Raw genomic sequence first — 23,905 nt, 5'->3', positions numbered from 1 at the left:
AGAGCATATGCCATACAAATTGAGAGGCAATGATACACAACTTATGAAATTATCTTTCAAAAATTATCCCTGAACTCCCTGCCTTGCAGGGTTGCTGTTTGGTTTGGCACAAGTTCACGCATGTGACGTGAACCCTCGCAAAAATGACGTCGCTGTGGGAAAACGACTACATTATTGTTACTACCTGCTTGGGATTCTACGATCAGCTGCTTATCCCTCAGCCAGTGAAGAGTGTATTTATGACCTCATGGCCCCCTCTCCTAAATATAAAAAGCAAGGCTCTGGTCCTCATGGATCTGATATGTATGTAGGCAGCTGCCTTGCTCCGGACCGTGGCTCCACTTAGCTTAGTATTGCCTGCACTGACCAGGTTTCCATCTCTCTCTCTCTCTCTCTCTCTCTCTCTCTCTCTCTCTCTCTCTCTCCTTTCCCCTCCCCGTTCCCCTTCTTTCCAGGCCATGCGCACCCCCAGCCGGAATGAGGCAGGCCTGGAGCTGCTCATGGAATACTACAGCCAGCTCTACTTCTTGGACAACCGCTTCTTCCCTCCCAACAAGAACCTGGGGATTTTCTTCCACTGGTCAGTTGGGCCTATCCTGGTCTTGCTGAGTGGGTGGAGGAAACCTGGCCGGGGGTGGGGGGTGGGCAAGCCTGGTCCAGCCCAGCCAAATCCCCCTGCAGCGATTGCCTTGCGAACAGGGCCCCCGTGCTTAGAAACGTGATCTGAGCTCCTAGAATCATAAAATCGTGCAGCTTGAAGGGACACCCAAAGGTCCTCTATTCCAAAACCCCCCCCACCTGCAGTGTAGGAATCGTAGCCAAAGATTTCTTGGCGAGTGGCCGTCCAACCTCTGCTTTAAAACTCCAAGGAATATTAAAGTTGAAGGCAAACAACAGGTGTTTGTCTGTATGATCAGCACACTTTATTATTCAGTACTGTTAGTGTTTCGTCTCAAAGCAGCAAGAGTCAGTTATCTAATGCCGCAAGACTGTCCATTGGGATTTTGGGGGAGGGTAAGAGCTGTTTGTACGGACTCCTTTGGGGGGTTGTGGGCTCTCCTTCCTTGGAGGTGTTTGAGTAGAGATTGGAAGCCCCTCTGTCCTGGATGCTTTAGCTGAGATTCCTGCATTGCAGGGGTTGGCATTAGATGACCCTCGGGGGGGGGGGACATTCCAACCCTACAATTCTATGGTTCAAGTGTGAAAGCACGTCTGTATTTTGGGATAATAGGTTTGTGCAGATATGTGGCCAGAGAATCAAAATGGAGAGGTGGAAAATGAACATACCAAGGGCAGAATTTCCTTATAGTGGCCAGGTTGTTCTGATGCTCAATATCTTTTAGACGTTGGCCAATTAGACTGTTTGCTTTAGTGGGGCCCATAGTGAGTAGGTGTTGTGGGGATAGGCCACAAGAGTGAAGTTTTGGCTAGACGGTTTTAAGCCAGGCACTTTTATGGGAGTCTTGAAGTACAGTGGTACCTCATGTTACGTCCGCTTCATGTTACGTTCTTTCAGGTTACGTCCTGTGGCGACCCGGAAGTACAAGAAAAGGTTACTTCCGGGTTTCGCCACTTGCGCATGTGTAGAAGTGGTGAATCGCAACCCGTGAACACGCAGATGCAGGTTGCGTTCTGCTCAGGTTGCGAACGGGCCTCTGGAACGGATCCCGTTCGCAACCAGAGGTACCACTGTACTAGGGATTTAAGTTTAGGTGGAGCCAGAAGTTAAGAGTTCTTTGCCAAGTCCAAACTTCTACTGAAGATCCCGCCTGAGAAATGCCTTTGCCCCTGTGGAGACAGTAGCACCGAAACAGCGGCCCACGTCCTCCTCTCTACAAAGACCTGAGGAACGAGATCATCACCCAACTCGTATTAACCATCCCAGGGCGCTCAACCACACAGCCACAATGTCCTTTCTTCTATCAGATCAAAGTGAGCAGATAACAGCAAAGGTTATTAGGTTCATAGTACTTTGGATCCCAAACGCCTTGGTCCTTGGATGTTTTGGCTCCCGAATGCCGCAAACCCGGAAGTGAGTGTTCCAGTTTGTGAACGTTCTTTGGATCCTGAACATCCGGCGGGGCTTCTGCAGCTTCTGATTGGCTGCAGGATCATAATCAGAAGCCATCTTTGGTTTGTGAATGTTTTGGAAGTTGAACGGACTTCCGGAACGGATTCTGTTCGGCTTCCAAGATGCGACTGTGTAAGAGAACAAGGGAGGCGTTCATGGTGAGCTCCGGCACCTCTTTTTCTCAAAAAAACCAGCGCTGATTCAACAAATCCACACACATACACACACAATTTGTGTGTTTGTGTGGTTAGGAAGGTTACTGGGAAAAGCAACGAGCCGTGTTAGAATGGGAGCAGAGGCACTAGCAAATCAGGATGAATAAACACTGCATAGCCAAATCATAACAAATGTGTAATAAAGGCAGGATGTAGTCTGACAGTTGCATAAGCATTGTGCAAGCAAATCAGGATGAATGCGGAATAAAGTGTCACCCAGAGAAGCCCTGTATTACATCTCCTTTCTTCCAGTCCCACCCAACATTTTTGCTGGGGGGGCCTGTGGCCCTCCAGAGGTGGTTGGACTCCAACTCCCATCAACCCCTGCTGCCAGAATGGCCCAACGTTCAGGGACGATGGGAGTTGTAGTCTGGCAACACCCGGAGGCGCCCAGATTGCTATTCCTCCCCAAACCTCTCCAGTTTCACAGAGTTCCTCGTCTCGCTGCTTCTAGGTATGACTCCTTAACGGGCGTGCCTTCCCACCAGCGGGCCTTGGCCTTCGAAAAAGGGAGCGTGCTTTTCAATATCGGCGCCCTGCACACCCAGATCGGCGCTCGGCAGGACCGTACCACCTTGCAAGGCGTGGACTGCGCCATCGAGGCTTTCCAGAAGGCGTCTGGTACGTCAGATTCCCTACCACCCCTCTTCCACTTCAAATATATATACTGTTTTATCAATGAATAAACATTAAATGGTTGCATACTTGCCGTGGGTGAAAATTACAGGAGTGCCCTTATTTCGGCTTTAGACAAATCAGATACTTGGGTAGCATCTCCAAAGATCTCTTTGGGTGGCGAGCAATGGGAAATCTCTTCCAGAAATAAATGAATGTCATACTATGTCAAAATGTGTCTTTTTCTAAAGTTGCTCGTACAGCCCTTCTGTGGCAGCTAAGTCTTTCTGATATACCCACATGCCACACAGCATTAAACCATAGATCTGTGGATTTTTCTGCCCGTTTTTACCCACTGCTGGGCTATCGCTATTTGTGCCACAATCAGAAAGAAAACCTATTAAGTCTTTACGACCCTTGACACAAATTGAGCTGAGGTCCGGTAGTTCTTTTTGGGGGGAATAGTGGAGGTTAACATTTGCCGATAGTGGAAATAAGTATTACAATGCATCAGGTATCCTGTTGTCTCTGAAAGTCTTTGTAGACTATGCAAGTCTCTGAAAGAAGCAATGGGTCAGATTCTTATCTGGTGAAAACAAGCCGTAAAGCTTTGTTTTATGACGTCCAACGCTGCCGAAGTAGTCCGCAAACAGACATAGTGAATATTCACTCTTTCAGAGACTTTCAGAGACTTATAAGACTTTTATTTGGTTCTATGTTTTCAAGAGAATCCATCAAGAGTGCATATTTTGTGACTTCCAGAGACTTTCTGTTTATTTGGTTTTGCAGAGAGTGCATTTCATATATTTCATACTGTTCAATGCTCTGTATAGATTATATAAAGAGTTTATATTGATATTGCATTCTTGTACTTGGTCATCGTGTTGCCTTGGATATTACTGATATATTGTTTGCAACACAGGAGTTTAATTGTTTGGTTACTTATGGTTCTAAGTGGGGCAGCCCCATCTTAGCAGTTGCAGGTCAGAAACGTTTAGGGCACAGTTTCAGAATTGGCATCCTTTTTGCTCCTGGGTCTTTGGACCGGAGCTACAGCCTTTACCCGTGCTGAGTGCTTAGCAGAAGAGCGAATCCAGCCTTTCCATCTCACTTCGGGGATGTTGCTCTTTCTCTCCTCCCCCTCTTGCAGGTGCCTTCAACTACCTGAAGGAGAACTTCTCCAACGCCCCCAGCCTGGACATGAGCGCAGCCTCTCTCAACATGCTGGTGCGCCTGATGATCGCCCAGGTGCAGGAGTGCGTCTTCGAGAAGGTCATTCTTCTCGGGGCCCGGAGCGACTTCCTCGCCTGTCTGCAGCTCGCCCAGGAAGCCGCCAGGGTACAGAATCCGTGCACGTGACCTCTCGTGGGGAGCTGGCGTTAGAAAGGGCACAAGAAGTAGGCTGGAATCTAAGCCAGTTTGGGGGCGGGGATGACCGGGGATTTCTGTTCCCAGCATTTTGGGGAGCTTAAAAGCTCTTCCCATGCTAGGTTTGCCTGGGGTACTTGGTGTGGAAAGAGCATTTAAGCTCCCTGCCTTGCACATGGGCTCTGGGAGTGCTGAGCATGCCCTTGATCTGCAAACACAGAGCAGTTCCAGGGGCTTGGGGATGCATGTTTTCGTTCATGCATAGAACCCTTTAAACTAAACCCCTGCTTTGAGATAGTACTTCTTTTCTTTTGTTTTTCTCGGCTAAGACTTTATTGTTTCAGAAGCTGGTACAAGCACAAATGGCAAAAGTGGATGGAAAATAAAGTTACTGAATTGCTGTGCCACAATACTTAAAAATAGCAGATGACTACTACGGTAACAAAGGGACGCGGGTTGCGCTGTGGGTTAAACCACAGAGCCTAGGGCTTGCTGATCAGAAGGACGACAGTTCGAATCCCCGCCACGGGGTGAGCTCCCGTTGCTCAGTCTCTGCTCCTGCCAACCTAGCAGTTCGAAAGCACGTCAAAGTGCAAGTAGATAAATAGGTACCGCTCCGGTGGGAAGGTAAACGGTGTTTCCGTGCGCTGCTCTGGTTCGCCAGAAGCAGCTTAGTCATGCTGACCACATGACCTGGAAGCTGTACACCGGCTCCGTCGGCCAGTAAAGCGAGATGAGTGCTGCAACCCCAGAGTCTTCTGTGACTGGACCTAATGGTCAGGGGTCCCTTTACCTTTTTACTACGGTAACAAAGAGGTCCAGCAATTTCCAAAATAACTTCTGTTCCGTCTGATGAATGAATTCACATACACCTGCTTTCCCAGCTTTGAAATATATTCTTTTCAGAAGTGTGGCTCTTGAATTAGACATCTTTTAGAAATCAGTGTTCTGTAAAGATCAAAAGAAACTGCCAGTTGATAGGTAAAGTTTTGAGCCCGGAAGAGAGGGATGCGGGTTTCAAAGTTAAAATTGTGTCCCAGTTAGATAGTACTTCTTGATAATGCCTCGCTGGTGACTTACCTTTAGGGGTGAAAGGCCACCCAGGAAAAAAAAATAGTTTGATAAATGCATTCGTTAAACATTGCAAGCTGCAACTGCAACAAAGTGTTGCAGCGTGGGTTGGTTCCTCTTCAGAGTTCTAGCCAGCCAGTCACACACCCCTCAACCCTTCCAGGACATTCCGATCCGTGCCCAGAAAGTTCGGCTTGGATTCTGTGTTTGGAAGGCAAAACTAGCATCGTATGAGCTGTGACAGGGTTGGGACATGATTCACGGAGCGCAGAAGTGACTCAGCAGCTTCCCAGACTGGTTCTGGCCTCCACAGCAGCCTTTGGAGAGGTCAGGGACTTTTGTGGCTAGGAAAGTTGGGGAAGACAAACCCTGCAAGCAAATTACGGTGAACTGTCATTGTGGTAAATCAAATCAAATCAAATATCTATTAGGCATAGCAAACCACACATTATCAAACAGACACCGTATACAAGTTGTGCAAAATACGAGCTCAACATAACAAGGTTTGTCCCAGTCAGATCTACAACTCCAGAGAAAATCGGTTTGCATAAATAATACAATACAACATTACCACATCACCAATCAATTAAGAACCACTAAATCTCTTTATAATGGCCCTGTCTTTCTACATGGACAACACTCAAAAATTCAGCCACTATTAATTTAATCATTCCTGTCCGAAAGCAGGTCCTGAACCGTTGGTGGCATAGAATTGAGCCTATTGTAAGTCCTCTAATAATGGCATAAATGCCAAAATCGCAAGAAAAGAAAATATGCTCCAAAGTATCAAGTTCCGATTTACTACATTTACAGAGACGCTCTGATTCTGGGAGAGCTAAATACAGTGGTGCCTCGCAAGACGTAAATAATTCGTTCCGCGAGTCTCTTCGTCTTGCGGGTTTTTCGTCTTGCGAAGCACCCCTATTAGCGGCTTAGCGGCTATTAGCGGCTTAGCGGCTTAGAAAAAGGGGGGGAAGGGAAAAAACTTGCGAAGCAAGCCCATAGGGAAATTCGTCTTGCGAAGCACCTCGAAAAACGGAAAACCCTTTCGTCTAGCGGGTTTTTCGTCTTGCGAGGCATTCGTCTTGCCGGGGCACCACTGTATCTTCCTCTTACTATCATTGAGGGAAACATATTAAATCTGGCTAACATAAACAGCCTGCAGAATTCATGATTCTTCAGATTTGTCATGTATCCCCTTTGAAAATCTCTACACAAAGGGAGATTTAAATAGAGAGGAGAGCTGTGTTTTGCAGCTTCAAGAGTGGAGAGAACACTTTTTTTCTGTAAGATTCTTCCCAAATATCTTAGGGGGTCAGAATTTTCAAAGTCAGTTAGATTAAGCCCTATCAAGTTCAGTTTTCTCCTACAAATCAATGATAAATTGCAAATTACATTGTCACTTAAGAGGTCGTAAAGGAGAGAATCGTCATTGTGGTATATATCTCGTCAAACAAATTACAGCGGGTACTCCTTGTCGTATATTCTCTCACCAACAAACTATGCATTGATTTGTAACCTCCGTGCAAGCAAATTGCAACAGAGAGACGTGGCCAAATGACTGCTAACAAATCGCAATTGCTGCTCATCGCTGCATAACCTCCCTGCAGACATATGACGGCGGGCACTTGTTCTTGCAGAACCTGCCTGCAAACAAATTTCGATGGGTGCCTGTCAGGGTGGATTTCATTTAAATCAAATCTATTTAAATCATGATTTAAATCACTAGTGAGTAATCTTTTTCCCCCCCAGAAGGACTCATTCTTGCTGGTGTAATCTTAATATTTACAACCAGATGAAGGTTTCATTTTTGGAATAATAAATTTCCAGAGTAGTTCTTACAGTTATGTAAAAAATTACTGATATCGTTATGCTATTAGAAATACGTAGGCAGATAATTATGAAATTATTGTGAGGTTTAATAAGTTGACTGTTTATATTTGGACAGCTTTTCTGCTGTGCTTTATTGGAAGGAGAAAAATATAAATTTCCTTAATAACAATTTAAACTAAAACAATAACATTATAGCATATGTATCCATGTTTGTTAACTGATGTGGTAAACAATTTTAAAAAAAACTTAAAGCAAATCCTTATTTCCTGATGAATAGCTTTTGGACTATTATAGAACTTAAATAGAAAACTATCTTTAGAAAGGTTTTTACTCCAAAAGCATTTTATTTTAAAAATCCAATTTAAAATTTTTAAAAATCTGATTTAAATTTTAAAAAAACCATTGATTTTTATCCACCCTGGTGCTTGTGGTCATGCGATCTCCCTGCAGTCGAATGATGGCAGACTCTGTATACAACCTCTGTGTTGTGCATGCGAATTGGGACAGATGCTCAATAAACACCTGGAATTTCCCCTCGTGGCCACCTGCCATTGGGTGGGTGAGTGTGAAATAATCTTTGCCATGCCTGTGTTTCCACCTTGTACCTGTCCTTGACATTTCCAGGTGGAAGAGGTCTACTCCTTGGTGTATCAGACAATGACCCAGCCCCATGTGAAGGATTACGTCCCCTTTTCGTGGACCACGATGGTGCACGTCAAATCCGAGCACTTCAAGGCTCTCTCTCACTGCTACGCTGCCATGGCTCTTTGCGACTGCCCCCGTGAGTATCCCCTTTGGCTCCCCCGTGCCCCCGCCCTCAATCTCTCCCTCTGCCCCCAAGCACAATTAATAATAATAATAGTTATTGTTTAGTTGTGTCCAAACTTTGTGACCCCCTGGACCAGAGCACGCCAGGCACTCCTGTCTTCCACTGCCTCCCGCAGTTTGGTCAAACTCATGCTGGTAGCTTTGAGAACACTGTCCAGCCATCTCATCTTCCGTTGTCCCCTTCTCCTTGCGCCCTCCATCTTTCCCAGCATCAGGGTCTTTTCCAGGGAGTCTTCTCTTCTCATGAGGTGGCCAAAGTCTTGGAGCCTCAGCTTCAGGATCTGTCCTTCCAGTGAGCACTCAGGGCTGATTTCCTTGAGAATGGAGAGGTTTGATCTTCTTGCAGTCCATGGGACTCTCAAGAGTCTCCTCCAGCACCAGAATTCAAAAGCATCCATTCTTCGGCGATCAGCCTTCTTGATGGTCCAGCTCTCACTTCCATACACCACTACTGGGAAAACCAGAGCTTTAACTATACGGACCTTTGTTGGCAAGGTGACGTCTCTGCTTAATAATAATAATAATAATAATAATAATCCTTTATTGTCACTACTGCCTCTCCACCTGTGGCTTTTGTGCAACGTGCATCCAGCTGACATCAATATGCAGCCGGGGGGGAGGTGCTACTACCCCTCGCCCCTAATACTTAACAATACATTGCCATTCTGGTTGGAGGATGGATGGTGGCTAATGGATTGAGGTTGAATCCTGACAAGACAGAAGTACTGTTCTTGGAGGACAGGGGGCAGGTAGGTGTGGAGGACTCTCTGGTCCTGAATGGGGTAACTGTGCCCCTGAAGGACCAGGTGCGCAGCCTGGGAGTCATTTTGGACTCACAGCTGTCCATGGAGGTGCAGGTCAGTTCTGTGTCCAGGACAGCTGTTTACCAGCTCCACCTGGTATGCAGGATGAGACCCTACCTTCCCACGGACTGTCTGGCCAGAGTGGTGCATGCTCTGGTTGTTTCCTGCTTGGACTACTGCAATGCGCTCTACGTGGGGCTACCTTTGAAGGTGACTCGGAAACTACAACTAATCCACACTGGTGACTGGGAGTGGCTGCCGAGACCACATACCACCGGTCTTGAAAGGTGTGTTTCCCAGTACATGGCTCCCAGTACGTTTCCGAGCACAATTTGAATCTGAAACCAGTGTGGTCTTGGCTTCACTGCTTCTCCCCATTTTGTGCACCTCTGGAGTAAAACGATCTCTGACTGGCTCGGTAGCCTGTCAGCAAACTCCTGGCCAGACTGAGCCTCAAGCCAGGCTGGCACGTGCCACCTCTGATGCCAGCCCATAATGGGCTTAGGGCAGCGGCGGCTGATTCCAAGGTGTTGTTTTCAGAGCAGGGAGGAAGATGCTTAGCTGAGCTTCCTTAGCGCTTCACTGTGTCCTCCTGGCGCTTTGAGCGGCCCTAATCCCAAAGTTCATTCCTAACGTAAGCAGATTAGCCGTGGCTTTGGCTGGCGAATGATAATAAATGCAGAGGAGATTACATCTTCAGGGCGATAGTCGGTCTGTTTTGCATCTCACAAGGACTTGGGTCATGTGGTCTGTGCCATGCTCAGGACTAGAGACTTGGCAAGCAGCGATTGCCCGGAGAATTGGGCAGTGTTTAGAAACCAGCTGAATTTTGAGTAGTCTGGCATGTCTTGCCTTGCGGCTTGCTGCTTTTCTTCATCTTTTTGGAAAATAGCAAATTGAACAAGGGAGGAAAAAGAGAGAAAAAGTGTGAAGGGGAGAGAAACAACAAAAACCACTGTCAGCTCAAGTTAAGCAAGCAGTACAGCACAGCCATCTTAAATTAAACCCATAAGTCAGTGTAAGTCATCCATGGGTAGCATTCAATTAAGTTTCATTCAGAGTAGCCCCTTTGAAATTAATGGACCTATCTTCCACACTCATTCATTTAAATGAGCCTGCTCTGAGTAAAAAGGGACGTGGGTGGCGCTGTGGTGTAAACCACAGAGCCTAGGGCTTGCTGATTGGAAGGTCGGCGGTTCGAATCCCCATGACGGAGTGAGCTCCCGTTGCTTGGTCCCTGCTCCTGCCAACCTAGCAGTTCGAAAGCACATCAAAGTGCAAGTAGATAAATAGGTACCACTCTGGCGGGAAGGTAAACGGCGTTTCTGTGCGCTACTCTGGTTTGCCAGAAGCGGCTTAGTCATGCTGGCCACATGACCCGGAAGCTGTCTGCGGACAAATGCCAGCTCCTTCGGCCTATAGAGTGAGATGAGCGCCGCAACCCCAGAGTCGTCCGCAACTGGACCCAACAGTCAGGGGTACCTTTACTCTGAGTAAAAGCTTATGAGGAACGGCTTGGGAGTTGGGTGTGTTTGGCCTGGAAAACAGGAGACTGAGAGGAGATAGGAAAGCCATCTTCAATTACCTGAAGGGCTGTCCCATGGAAGAGGCAGAAAGCTTCTTTTCTGCTGCTCCGGAAGGGTAGGACTCGAACCCATGGCTTCAAGTTACAAGAAAGGAGATTGCGACTAAACATCAGGAAGAACTTTCTGGCAATAAGAGCTGTTCAGCAGCGGAACAGACTCCCACAAGACTCTCCTTCCTTGGAGGTTTCTCAGCAGAGGTTGGATGGCCATCTGTCATGGATGCTTCAGCTGAGATTCCTGAATTGAAGGGGGTTGGAATGGATGACCCCTAGGGGTCCCTTCCCATGCTACGCTTCTGTGATTCCTCCCAAGTAAGCCTTTTCCTTTTTAAAAAAAACAATTTTAATTGAATGATTTTATGTTACAAAAAACATTACAACCATACTGCCACGAAATATAATTGAGAAATAAAAATTACATAGAACAATATTTTGTTTTTTATTTGTTATTTACCATCTTATTTCCTCCCAAACGTTCCATACAAAACACACACACATAATAATAATAATAATAATAATAATAATAATAATAATAAATACCCCCCCCTTTATCTTACAGAAACTTTTCTTCAATTTTGACTTCCTGTCAAGTCCCTTCGCGTATGTTTTATCTTACAATTGAATGTGCACAAAGCAATAAACATTTCTATATAGATTTTCCAATACATTCAGAAAACATAACAAATCCTTAATTATTGTCCACCTCCTTTTACTTCCTTTGTCACTCGAACGCTAGCGCAGAGTCAAAACTATTATTGTATTTTTGAACCTATCTTCTATAACCATCCCATTTTCCCGCAAATTTTTTGCTTTGAGTTTGCTAGTCAATCTCCACAAATTGCTGTAATTGAATTTGGCCAATCTATTATTTTTGGAGCCTCTTGATCTTTCCATCGCTTGCCAAGTCAGCCTTTTCCTGGTCTGTCTCCTGCAGCTGCGTCTGACCCGGATCTCCCGGAGCACGAGAAAGCTTTCCTCCAGTTCCATGTCACGCCGCCACAGGGCCCAGACGTCCGGCTGCTCTTGCAGGACCAAGAAGAGCGAAGGAAGCTGGGTAAGTCCCCATTCCCAGAATCTCTCCATCCTCCGTCCCCTGGCTGATACTGGCTTAGAGCATCCTTGGACAAGCTGGTGTCACGTGACAGACACATGAGAGCCGAAGCAGCAAAGCAGGCTGGGAAGTGCTGGGACTGCGCAATCATTTGGTCCTACTATAGTTATTCAGGCCTAACTGCTATCTGTTGAGTCGCTCTGACATGTGACTTAGCAGCCATTTTCTCTCTGTAAGATTTCAGTCAGAGTCCGTCTGCCTCAGTTGTGGTTACAGATAGGTAGCCGTGTTGGTCTGCCATAGTCAAAACAAAAAATTCCTTCCAGTAGCACCTTAAAGACCAACTAAGTTAGTTCTAGGTATGAGCTTTCGTGTGCATGCACACTTCTTCAGATACACTGAAACAGAAGTCACCAGACCCTTCTATATAGTGAGAAGGTGGGGAGGGGTATTACTCAGAAGGGTGGTGGGAATGGGTGATTGGCAGATAGCTGTGATGAGCCTGTTGACGACTCTTAACGACTGCAATAGGTCTTACAGGAAAAAGCAAGTGGTGAGAAGGTGAAAAATGGCTTTGTCATGTATAATGAGATAAGAATCCAATGTCTTTGTTCAGGCCAGGTCTCTCCATGGTTTTAAGTTTGGTGATAAGTTGCAATTCAGCAGCTTCTCTTTCCAGTCTATTTCTGAAATTCCTTTGTAATAGAACAGCTACTTTGAGATCTTGTATAGAATGTCCTGGGAGATTGAAGTGTTCTCCTACTGGTTTCTCTGTCTTGTGATTCCTGATGTCAGATTTATGTCCATTTATCCTTTGGCGTAAGGTCTGGCCTGTTTGTCCAATATAGAGAGCTGAAGGACACTGTTGGCATTTGATGGCGTACACAATGTTAGACGATGAGCAATTAAATAGTCCCGAGATGGTATGTGTGATGTTGTTGGGGCCACTTTGCTTTCCCATTCCTCCTCCCGCTTTGCTGTAAAAGAGACACCAGAACAGGTGCTGTGCTTGCTTTACAGCGCAATGGGCTCTCATCCGTCCCTCCTCCCGCTTCGCTATGAAGCCAGCAGAGCAAAAGCCGCTGCGTAGCTATCGCTGAAGCCAGCAGAGCAAGAGCGATAGCTGCGCAGCGCCTCTTGCTCTGCTGGCTTCACAGCGAGCAATGGATGGGAGCCATAGCTCCGGCTGCGGAGGCATCCCTCAGCTCACAACTCCAGCGGTAGCCGAGGGATCCCTCTGCCGTCCAGTGCATTCGCTCCATAAGACGCACAGACATTTCCTCTTACTTTTTAGGAGGAAAAAAGTGTGTCTTATAGAGCAAAAAATACAGTATATATTTGTTGGGTGTGTTTGTAGGCAAGGCTCACCTCCGAAAGGCCATCATGAGGCACGAGGAAGCCATGAGGATCCACAGTCTGTGCAAAATCTTGAGGAAGATGGACATTCTCCAGGAGGTCCTCTGCTTCGCCCACAAGCGCTCGCTCGGCAAGTACTCGGAGATCGACCACGAGGAAGACTTCTTCGAGACGGCGGACGCCCCCGACATCCACCGTAAGTGAGCAAGATTGGGCACAAATGCACAAAGCATTTTTTTAAAAAATCCAGACTCCTTGTGATTAATAATAATATTCAAATTTTCAGATTTACCAACAATCACCAAGCAAACAAATAAAACAATTTCCATAGGTTTCCTTACGTTAACTTTTTCTCCTGCATCTTCTCTGTTCGTCCGATTTTATTAAATCTCCAAAAAAAACCACCACAACTTTTAACTACGAGCGTCATTCCAATCCTACTATTAATTGTAATTGTTTGCAGTGATTTTTTTCAGGTAAATGATATATTTCCCCCATTCCTTATTGAAATTTTAGTCTTCCTGATCAAGACCCCTTGTGGTTATGAATTACCTGCCCTTCGCCCCAAAGTCCCAAGGCAAGGTTATTACAGCATCAACACACAATGTTTTTAAAAAATGCTTTAAAACAGCCTGCTGCGTTACAGGAAAGGCGGGAATCTGTGACTCCCTGTCTTCTGAGCAGAGGGGGAATTCTAGGGAGCTTCCCTTCTGGACTCGGAGATTTTGCCATGGGTCATCAAAAGAGATCTCTTAGCAGGCTTAAGGACTTAGAAACATGCCCAAAGAAAGGAAGAGACAGCTGAAGGGATGCTGGATTCTGTGTGTCCAGAGTAAAACGCTGGGTTTCTGCTGAATACATACTTTCCCTCGAATTATATCTACTTGCAGTCCTTAGGGATCCAGCTCCAGAAGCGATACGTACTGATATATTTGTGCAGTGGTTTAAAAGTAGGCTTCCCCCAACCTGGTATGTTCTAGATGTATTGGACTACAAGTCCCATCAGCCACAGCCAACACACGCTGATGGAAGTTGTAGTCCCAAGAATTCTGGTTGACAAAGGCTGGTTCAAAGCACCACTTCCTGTGCCCCTCCTCTTTCTCAGTCTTGTTCTTCTCCCCCTCTCTCTCTCTTTTAGCAAAAACTCACCAGAGGCCGGAAATCAAATCTCCCAACTTTTCCAAGGTGAAAGTCACAGACATCTTCCATCGGCTGGTACGTACCACAGGGCCTGGATGAGGCCAGGTTTTGGAGTGAGTGCCAATGGTAGAGTAGAGTGGATCCATTGCCAACATATCCCAGAGTTCTGCCCTCCTGTCTTCCCCATTTTGTCCCTCCCTTGTAATGCTATAGAGCTCCATGTCACACAGTGAAATGGGCCAGCATTATGCATGGGGCTGCCTCCGAAGACGGTTTGGAAACTTCTGCTGGTGCAGAATTCAGCAGCCAGGTTGCTCGCCTGACAGCAAGACGGTTTGAGCATATTACACCAATCCTGGTCCAACTGCGCTGGCTACCAATTAGCTTCCAGGCCCAAGTGCTGGTTTTGACCTATAAATGGCTCAGGACCGCAAGACCCCCAAGGACTGCCTATCCAAATATGAACCGCCCCTGACCCTGTGATCATCATCTCAGACTCTTCTTCCTGCGCCCCCTCCATGAGAGGTCCGGAGGGTGGCAGTGTGAGAACGTGCCTTTTCGGTGGTGGCTCCATGTTTGCAGAATGCACTCCCCAAGGGGGGCTTGCCTTGCACCTTAGTTACATCTTTAAGTGCCTGGTTCCTCTTCTCCCAGGCCTTTGGCTATAATAATAATAATAATAATAATAATAATAATAATAATAATAGGGAGATGCGGGTGGCGCTGTGGGTTAAACCACATAGTCTAGGACTTGCCAATCAGAAGGTCGGCGGTTTGAATCCCCGCGACAGGGTGAGCTGTTGCTCGGTCCCTGTTCCTGCCAACCTAGCATTCCGAAAGCACCTCAAAGTGCAAGTAGGTAAATAGGTACCACTCTGGCGGGAAGGTAAACGGTGTTTCCGTGCGTTGCTCTGGTTCGCCAGAAGCGGTTTAGTCCTGCTGGCCACATGACCCGGAAGCTGTACGCCGGCTCCCTCGGCCAATAAAGCGAGATGAGCGCTGCAACCCCAGAGTCGGCCACGACTGGACCTAACGGTCAGGGATCCCTTTACCTTTACCTTTAAGGCATTTGGGTGTTACTGTTTTGTTTATGATTATGTTATATATTTTTGTGTTTTTATGCTGTAAATTTTCCTGTGATGTTTGAATGAGGAGCAGCACATAAATCTAACAAAGACTAAGAACAACACCCAAACTTCTTTGCAGTCCCACATAGAGCAGATTGCAGTAGTCCGGTCTGAAATTCAGAGCACACTCGTCTGCATGGCGAGGGATTTGTCCCTAACAAAAGGACGATCCCACGAGCCACTGTCATGCAGCAGAGGTGGTACATCTCCGAGTGTTGGTTTCTGGGAACCCCGAGTGGGGAGAATGTTTTCAGGCCCCCCACAGAGGCATCTCTCTGGCCCCCCTGGGAACTGGATGCTAATTTTCTGCTCCATGGGGGCTGCTCTGAAGTTCTTGGTGCTAGGAAGGCACATGCATTTCGGGGATGCGAAATGCGCCCCCAGCCCTGGAAGTCTCTCTCCTGCAGTACTCCCAGTACGCTTCCGAGCCCAATTCAAAGTGTTGGTGCTGACCTTGAAAGCCCTAAACGGCCTCAATCCAGTATACCTGAAGGAGCGTCTCCACCTCCATCGTTCTGCCTGGACACTGAGGTCCAGCGCCGAGGGCCTTTTGGCAGTTCCCTCATTGCGAGAAGCCAATTTACAGGGAACCAGGCAGAGGGCCTTCTCGGTGGTGGCACCCACCCTGTGGAACGCCCTCCCACCAGATGTCAGAGAGAGAAACAACTACCAGACTTTTAGAAGACATCTGAAGGCAGCCCTGTTCAGGGAAGCTTTTAATGTTTAACAGACTACTGTATTTTAATACTTTGTTGGAAGCTGCCCAGAGTGGCTGGGGAAACACAGGGTATAAATATATTATTATTATTATTATTATTATTATTATTATTATTATTATTATTATTATTCCATCTGCCTCCTGCAGGGCCCACTGTCGGTTTTCTCCGCCAAGAACAAGTGGCTTCCCCCGAGGACGGTGCGCCTGGTGCGAGGCGAGAACGGCTTTGGGTTCACCCTCCGAGGGGATTCCCCGGTGCTCATCGCTGGAGTCATCGCTGGAGGCTGTGCGGCAGTAAGTGGCTGGTCTCATTTATACCCTGTCCATCTGGCTGAGTTTCCCCAGCCACTCTGGGCAGCTCCCAATCGAGTGTTAAAAACAATACAGCATTAAGTATTAAAAACTTCCCTAAACAGGGCTGCCTTCAGATGTCTTTTAAAGATAAGATAGCTGCTTATTTCCTTCACATCTGAAGGGAGGGTGTTCCACAGGGTGGGCGCCACCACCGAGAAGGCCCTCTGTCTGGTTCCCTATAACCTCACTTCTCGCCATTCGACTTCCGAGGCGCATTTGAAAACGGAAGCAATTACTTCCGGGTTTTCGGTGTTTGGGTTCTGAAATGTTCGACTTCCACGATGCTCGAAAACCAAGGTTCCACTGCGCATGCAGGTCCTGCTATGCGAACCCTCGTTGGAGGAACCTTCAGCTCCCCGCACCTGAAGGATTTTTCCCATAAGGTCGCTATAAGAAGGCCTCAATGTACAAATCGATTCAGTACGCAGAGAAAATATCTAGAAGTGTAGCCAGAGAGAGAGAGAGAGAGTCCGTAATGCACTGGGATTTTCTCCCTAGGAAATAATGTTTTTATTACACGATCCCACTTGCTGTCCTGGCTTGTGGGATAGTCACGTGAAGCCTCTTGATGGCAGCGGGAGGAAGGCTCCCCCAAGAGCCGCGCTCCCTTTAAAGAGCCGCGTGGAGCGTGTGTGCAGCTCTTGGGGGCTTTTCCCCTCAGCTCTTTAAAGGGAACGCTGAGCAGAGCCTTCCGCCTGCATTCACTCCATAAGACGCACAGACATTTCCCCTTTTTAGGAGGGGAAAAGTGTGTCTTATAGAGTGAAAAATACAGTAGGCTGAATGCTTGGTAGTGTTTCCCATTTCCCGAGGTAAATTTCAGGAGGAGCTGACTCACGTTTTGCACAACTAGACGGCCAGTGGTTTTTGCCTTCGTGGCTGGTGTTTTTCTGTTCTAGTGGCAGTGAGTTTCACAGGCGCAGTGAGGATGTTAGCTGGTAAGCTACTTCTGCAGTCTCGTAAGGCTGGTAAGCCTGAAATTAGTTTTCTGTGGAGTTAAAAGCAGGCGTGTTTTCGTATCCCTACTGGATAGGAGAGGAACTCCCCTCCATAGACGCATCTCTTTGCATGAAATCCCTCACAGCCTTGGGGTTCCTGAAGGTGTTAGTGCCCCTTCCCCCTCCCTCTTACCTGTTCTGCGGGGGGCTTCTTCTCCTCGCTGGGGACTCACCTCTCCTCGCTGGGTTTCCAGGACGCCGGCCTGAAGGAGGGCGACTACATCGTCTCCATCAACGGCGAGGACTGCAAGTGGTCCAAGCATGCAGAGGTGGTGCAACTCCTGAAGGTGGCCGCGGACGAGGGAGCGGATGTCGGCGTCATCACCCTGCAGTACTCCGAAGGGCAGAGCGTGGTAAGCAGGGTGGGGGCTGGGATGAGCAAAGGCCCGTTGGAGGGGGGTCAGGGAGGGTAGTCCTAGTGGTGCAGCAATAAAACAGCTGGCACCTTTGCAAAGCTAAGCAGGGTCTGGTCTGGTTTCGGATTGGATGGGGGACCTACGTGTTGAGATTCCCACATTGCAGGGGGGGTTGGACTAGATGACCCTCGGAGTCCCCTTCTGACTCTACAATTCTCTTAGGATTGCTCCGGGGACAGCAGGAGGCGTCACTTAGATCAGTGGTTCCCTAATAATAATAATAATAATAATAGTAATTTATTATTTATACCCTGCCCATCTGGCTGAGTTTCCCCAGCCACTCTGGGCGGCTCCCAATCGAGTGTTAAAAGCAATACAGCATTAAATATTGTCAAGGCGGGTTTGGTAATAATAATAATAATAATAATAATAATAATAATAATAATTACCAAACCTGGCTGGGTTTCCCTAATCTGGCTGGGTTTCCCTAGCCACACTGGGTGGCTTCCACAAAGACCAAAAATACACTAATATGTCATACATTAAAAACTTCCCTGAACAGGGCTGCCTTAAGATGTCTTCTGAATGTCAGGTAGTTGTTTATTGCCTTGACATCTGCTGGAAGGGCGTTCCACAGGGCGGGTGCCACCACTGAGAAGGCCCTTTGCCTGGTTCCCTGTAACCTCACTTCTCGCAGCGAGGGAACCACCAGAAGGCCTTTGGCGCTGGACCTCAGTGTCCGGGCAGAACGATGGGAGTGGAGACGCTCCTTCAGGTATACTGGGCCTTTGAGGCCATTTAGGGCTTTCAAGGTCAGCGCCAACACTTTGAATTGTGCTCGGAAACGTACTGGGAGCCAATGAAGATCTTTCAGGACCGGGGTTATATTGTCTCGGTGACCGTTCCCAGTCAGCAGTCTAGCTGCCACGTTCTGGATTAATTGTAGTCTCTGGGTCACCTTCAAAGGTAGCCCCACGTCGAGCGCATTGCAGTAGTCCAAGCAGGAGATAACCAGAGCATGCACCACTCTGGCAAGACAGTCTGCGGGCAGGTAGGGTCTCAGCCTGTGTACCAGGTGGAGCTGGTAAACAGGTGACCTGGGCAGGAGCGCCTCCTGGTGGGTGGCGGCAGCAGGATTTACCTTGGGGGGTGCTTGGAGACGGGGGTGCTGGGGAAGGAAATAAACAACTCAATAATTGAATAAATAAATGGCCATCAGACTTTGAAAAGCTGGCGTCACCTGGTCAAGCTCGTCAGTTTTGTTGAAATAATCAGACTAAACAGGTTTAATCGTATTTTTTTAAAATAAATGCGCAGTTGGTTGTTACCGTACTGAATTTTATTCTGTTATTGTGTTCCTTAGTGGGTCGCACAAACCGCTGTTCTGAACGATGCGTTTTACAGGTTGAGGGGCACTGGGGGGGGGGGGGAGTTTATGGAACAAAGGAGGCAGTGGCCCAGGAAAGTTCGGGAACTACTAATTTCGGTAATTTTGTTTGTATGTGGAATTATGCCCTCCCCCAAGTCTGAACAATGAGTGCATGAAGAACGCAGAATTGTAGAGTCAGAACGCAGGAATTGTTGCATTTCTTTTCCCGAAGCGATTAGCGCTCTATGGTTCTGTTCTGCTGGAATTTGATGAGAACGTTCAACAACAGTTAGATGCCAGTAAGCTACTGCTCTCCTTCCGCTTCTCCTCCACCCAAACCCCGTCTTTTTTCTCCCTTTGAAAGGTGGAGAAGAAGTCTTCAGCGATGGGTCCTGGCGTTGCTGGAGGTGGCAGCAGCGGCCTGCTGAAAAGCAACAAGGAGAACTGCCGGAAGACCCTGATGCAGAGCAAAGGCGCCAGCTCCCTCCTGGCATGGGGCAAACGCAGCAAGCGAAGCAAAAGCAGCAGCAGCAGCTACAGCCTCCCTTTCTCTGCCATGGGGGACAATGAGCTGGCCTGCTGAGCGGCCCCCACTTCCTGCCCCTGCGCCTTCACTCCCCGGGCGGGAGAATGAGGCGCCGGGTTCCCGGCCGAGGATGCCCACCCCACTGGCATTTTTGGAGCATGCAAGGCAGCAGTAGAGTCAAGGATTCTGCTGAGGCTGGCTTCTGAAAAGCAGGGAATTCGAACTCAGGGCTAGGAGGGGCATCGCTCCAAAGGCCAGGTGGCAGGGTGAGGGCTGCTGCCTGCAAGCCCCATTTTCTTGGGGGCGTCCGGCCGGAGGCAAGAGGATGGAGCCGCCAAGCAGAGCTCTTTCAAATGACGCACCTTCTAAACAGCCTCCAACGCCAGCAAGTTCAGAGGCCACCAAGATGCCTGGTTGCAGCGTTCTAGTTTCCTCCTGCCCAAGGCATTGCTGGAGCCATAGCAGTGGGCAAGTGGCCATTTTGGATTTGCGCCGTGTAAGAGGAGCGTTCGTGTCCGGTCCTTGGAAAACGGTGCCCCCGCTCTGCGTGGCCTGGCGTTGCAAACCTCTCTGCGTTTGGTGTTTCAATTCTGCTAGGAAGACCATGAACAGATCTAGGAGATGAGTCATAGGAACAAAATGGCTGGTTTTTAGTCCCACCTGTAGCAAAAATGACTCAGTTGAGTTCCACCTGTAGGTGGAGCAAGCGAGCAACTATCGAACCATTTTTGAAAGCGAACCATGGATCACAAGCCACTCGCAAAGGAGAACCGAAACCGTGGTTTGAACTGGCTTTGTAAACTCTGGTTTGTGCTATGGTTTGGTGCGCATCCTGGTTATTATAGGCATTCCTCTGCAGGAGCCTTCAGGCTCACCAATCTTTCTGGGCTCGTGAACGCAACATAGAGGCTAACGGTGCAATCCTGTACATGTTTACTTGGAGGCATGTTAATAATGGCACTTGCTCCCTGAGAAGCGTGTTGAGATCCACAGCTGGAGGGTCTGAGAGACGCAGACCATGGTTCAGATTCTGCAGCCACCAGCTGCTTACCTCGGTGGCCTTAGGCAAGCCTTTCTCTTGCCCCCGGATCCCACCCACAACTTGGAGAGTCATACTTGACCTGCCTTACAGGGTCACTCGTAAGGATTATCACAGGTGTTAATACATGTCAGGCGTTTTGGAAATAGTTTTTGCCCAGTGACGCAAATCTCCCATCTGCCCAGGGAAGTTGAGGTTTGTGCTCTGTAAGCCACTGTGTAAGCCGACTAGGATGCGGGTGGCGCTGTGTGTTAAACCACAGAGCCTAGGACTTGCCGGTCAGAAGGTCAGCGGTTCGAATCCCCGCGACGGGGTGAGCTCCCGTTGCTCGGTCCCTGCTCCTACCAACCTAGCAGTTCAAAAGCATGTCAAAGTGCAAGTAGATAAATAGGTACCACTCCGGCAGGAAGGTAAACGGTGTTTCCGTGCGCTGCTCTGGTTCGCCAGAAGCGGCTTAGTCATTCTGGCCACATGACCCGGAAGCTGTACGCCGGCTCCCTCGGCCAATAAAGCGAGATGAGCGCCGCAACCCCAGAGTTGGTCACGACTGGGCCTAATGGTCAGGGGTCCCTTTACCCTTTACCTTTAAGCCACTCTTGCCCAGTGGTTTCTCAAAGCACTTCGGCATATTCCAGCAGTCACTGAGATTGGGGCACGAGCAGGTTTTTTCCTTCCTTCTTCTGTACTCATTCTGCAGTTTGCAAATTGCTCCTGCGTCATGCAGCAGTCTTCATCCCACACTGCAGGTGATGGTGATGTAAGTGACAAAGCACAGCTTCCATCTATAAATTTGGGGTGGGCTCCCCCTTTTGCCTGGGGTGCCTCCTGCTGTTAGCATGGAGCAGAGGTTCCCAATTTGGAGAAGGCCACCGCCACCTTGGTTCTATAAACTCATCCCGAGTGCCCCCTACCTTATAAAAAGCATTATTCAGAATAACAGTTTGCACCAAGGCAGTAACACAATAATAAAATTCAAAACGGTATTGCTGAATCAAAATCCAATCAAAACTATTTAGTTCGATTGGTTCAAGAAGATTGATGGACTTGAGCTGGTGGTGCCAGTTTCCCAAAGTTTGAAAGCTGTTTACAGCTCCAGTGCTGCCTCGCTTGCCCCTTAGTGCCCCCTAGGGAATCCCCCTTTCCAGGGCACCATTACCACACCTCTCGGTGTGTGTGTGTCCTTTTTAAAAACAAACAAAAAACACCAACCTGCACCCAAATCTGGTGGAAGGAAATAATTAAGCTGGAAACAAAAGCAGCTCTTCTGCCAGTAGCCACGGTACCAGCCCGTTTCGTCCGGTGCCCCTCTGTGCACAGCAGCTGACAAGTAGGCAGAGAGTTTTGCGCCCAGCTTCCGCCTGGGCATCTCATTGGCCACAGCAAGAGCAAGATGCTGGACGAGAGAGGCTCTTTTTCTCTGAAGTTTGCAAGCACAAAATATTCCTGTGGTCGATTCTGTTTTCATTTGCAGTGATGGGAAGCCAGGGTGCTCATCTCACCCAAATGAACTGGGCGTTTGCAGTTGATAGGAATAAGAATCTCTGGCCAAGTGACTCGCCCATCTGCAATTGACAAAATATTTGGAGAACTCTCGCTGTTGCTAGTAGGCTTGCCCACCCTCTCCTGTTGCACTTTTGGGAAGGGGAGGAGGAGGAAAGCTGCACGTTTTGTGTGCTTGCCTCCTCTGCGATTGTTACTGGCAAGAGAAATGCATGCAGATTCGAATTCGATCCCCAGCATCACTAGGTAAAAGGGTCTTGAGTAGCAGGTGATGGCTGAAGAGCTGTGAGCTTGGAAAGCCACTGCCAGTCAGAGTCTTCACTCCTGGACCGGAGAAACAAATAAACCAAATAAGAGAGACTCCCTGTCTGAAAACCTGGAGAGCTGTTGCCGGTCAGTGTAGACAATGCTGAGTTAGATGACTCAGGATAGGGCAGTATCCTGGTAGGAGATTTGAGGCTAAGGCTCTCCAAAGTGCTCTGCTCCCGTTTTCAAGGGCAGTCAGTGCTCGAAACCTTCCCAATCCTATTTCGCTGCAAATGCAAGGAATTGAACTGAGAAAGATCGGGAGGGCATACTGGTTTGTTCTCCAAATCAGAGGATGCTTTGGGCCCATAAAACAGACCCTCGGTTAGGGCTCCTCTTCTGCCACCAGGCAGCCCCCCCCAACCCAACATCTGTCCCACAGCATTTCAGAGAGAGCAGAGGGTTTTTCCCAAAACCCCCCACATATTTCCAGCTGACCAAATGGCTGCAGGCAGCTCAAGTAAGGAAGCCCAGATGCCACAGTGGGCAAGATACACAAGTATCGACCATCACATTTGGGTTTGTTTTGTCCGTTTTCCTGTGGTTCCCTTTATCTGCCCTTTTGGAAACCAAAATCTGCAGCCGCTGTCATTTTCAGTATCTGCACAGGGCTGCATGGGGGTTCGGTTGTTTTGTTAGCTGGTGAAATGTGGAAATAATTTATAGCTTGATCTAATAAACCAAACCTTTTTTTTTTAAAAAAAAGGCAGATATTTTCCACATTAGCTCCTGCTTTAGAAACACACACACCCACCCTCTGCAATGCAGCTATTCATTTTTTGGGTAGGTGGAAATACTGGTCATTGTTCTTTTAATCCTTCTGCAAGGATTTTGTCCTGGAGCATTTTCCATAACAGATGGGATCACCCATTTTTGTGGCCACCAAGAGGGTTTACAGATGGAAGTGTAGGTAAGGTTTAAGCCTTTCAGAGCATGGAAATGAAGGGTCCAGTTTGCTAACTGCAAATTGAAACCTTGGCAGCCCGACACATTAAACTGCAAAGTCCCATTGCTTTAAATCACCCTTGGTCCACCTCATACCTGCCAGATGTTTTGAACTTGAACTCCAATCAGTCTTTGCTGATTGGGACTGATGGGAGTTGTAGCACAAAACATCTGGAAGGTACCAGCTTGGCAGAGGTCACTTTAAGTAGCTCTTGTGTATCACTGTGGCTCTTCTGTAGCAGAAATTCCTGGTTGTTGTCCATTTAAAGAACAGGAGCGCTGCTTTTTTCCTCAGTGAATGTTTTCCTTTTCTCATGATTGGGACTCCTGAACCCGCGAGAAATAATTTAATTTGAGCCAAAGTGTTGAGTAGCAACATAGGGCTCGGTTTGTGTTTTCGCTGCGGCTTCCTGGCGATTCTTATGTTTTCTTAATGTGGATTCTTGAGTTTCTGATGCAAGAAAGAGAGAGAAAACACCGCAGATAGGAGGAATTGTGTAAACTTGGATTGGAAATGTGGGAAGGGGTGTATTTTCAACTAAAGAGGGGCTTAGACATCAGTTTCCCTGCCCACCCACCTTTAACGTTGACAGTGTTAATATGAGCGTGGGCTCAACCGCACGACCTACTTTGTATCAGATTTCAGCCTTGGAAAATGTGACGATAGCAATAAAAAGAGTGCCTCTGAGCATGCGCTGCGGTTGTCTTTGTATTCTCTCCCTGCAAAGTAA

General features: G+C 47.9%; 1 protein-coding gene across 1 annotated transcript in view; it reads left to right on the top strand.

Annotated features, from left to right (window-relative positions):
- Nucleotides 1–23,862, top strand: part of RHPN1 (rhophilin Rho GTPase binding protein 1) — a 62,775-nt gene extending 38,913 nt beyond the window's left edge. Inside the window, exons 6-15 of the mRNA XM_083749165.1 lie at nt 456–580; nt 2,741–2,907; nt 4,052–4,239; nt 7,798–7,954; nt 11,324–11,443; nt 12,798–12,992; nt 13,935–14,011; nt 15,929–16,075; nt 17,328–17,486; nt 19,223–23,862. Of these exons, the coding sequence (XP_083605291.1) occupies nt 456–580; nt 2,741–2,907; nt 4,052–4,239; nt 7,798–7,954; nt 11,324–11,443; nt 12,798–12,992; nt 13,935–14,011; nt 15,929–16,075; nt 17,328–17,486; nt 19,223–19,441 (1,554 nt within the window). The 3' untranslated portion in view covers nt 19,442–23,862. The remainder of the gene's footprint in view (nt 1–455; nt 581–2,740; nt 2,908–4,051; nt 4,240–7,797; nt 7,955–11,323; nt 11,444–12,797; nt 12,993–13,934; nt 14,012–15,928; nt 16,076–17,327; nt 17,487–19,222) is intronic.
- The last annotated feature ends 43 nt before the right edge of the window (nt 23,863–23,905 follow it).

This window comes from Podarcis gaigeae (assembly GCF_964106915.1).
Source record: "Podarcis gaigeae genome assembly, chromosome: 7".
Classification (NCBI taxonomy): Eukaryota; Metazoa; Chordata; class Lepidosauria; order Squamata; family Lacertidae; genus Podarcis; species Podarcis gaigeae.
This window is presented reverse-complemented; position numbering and strand designations above follow the sequence as displayed.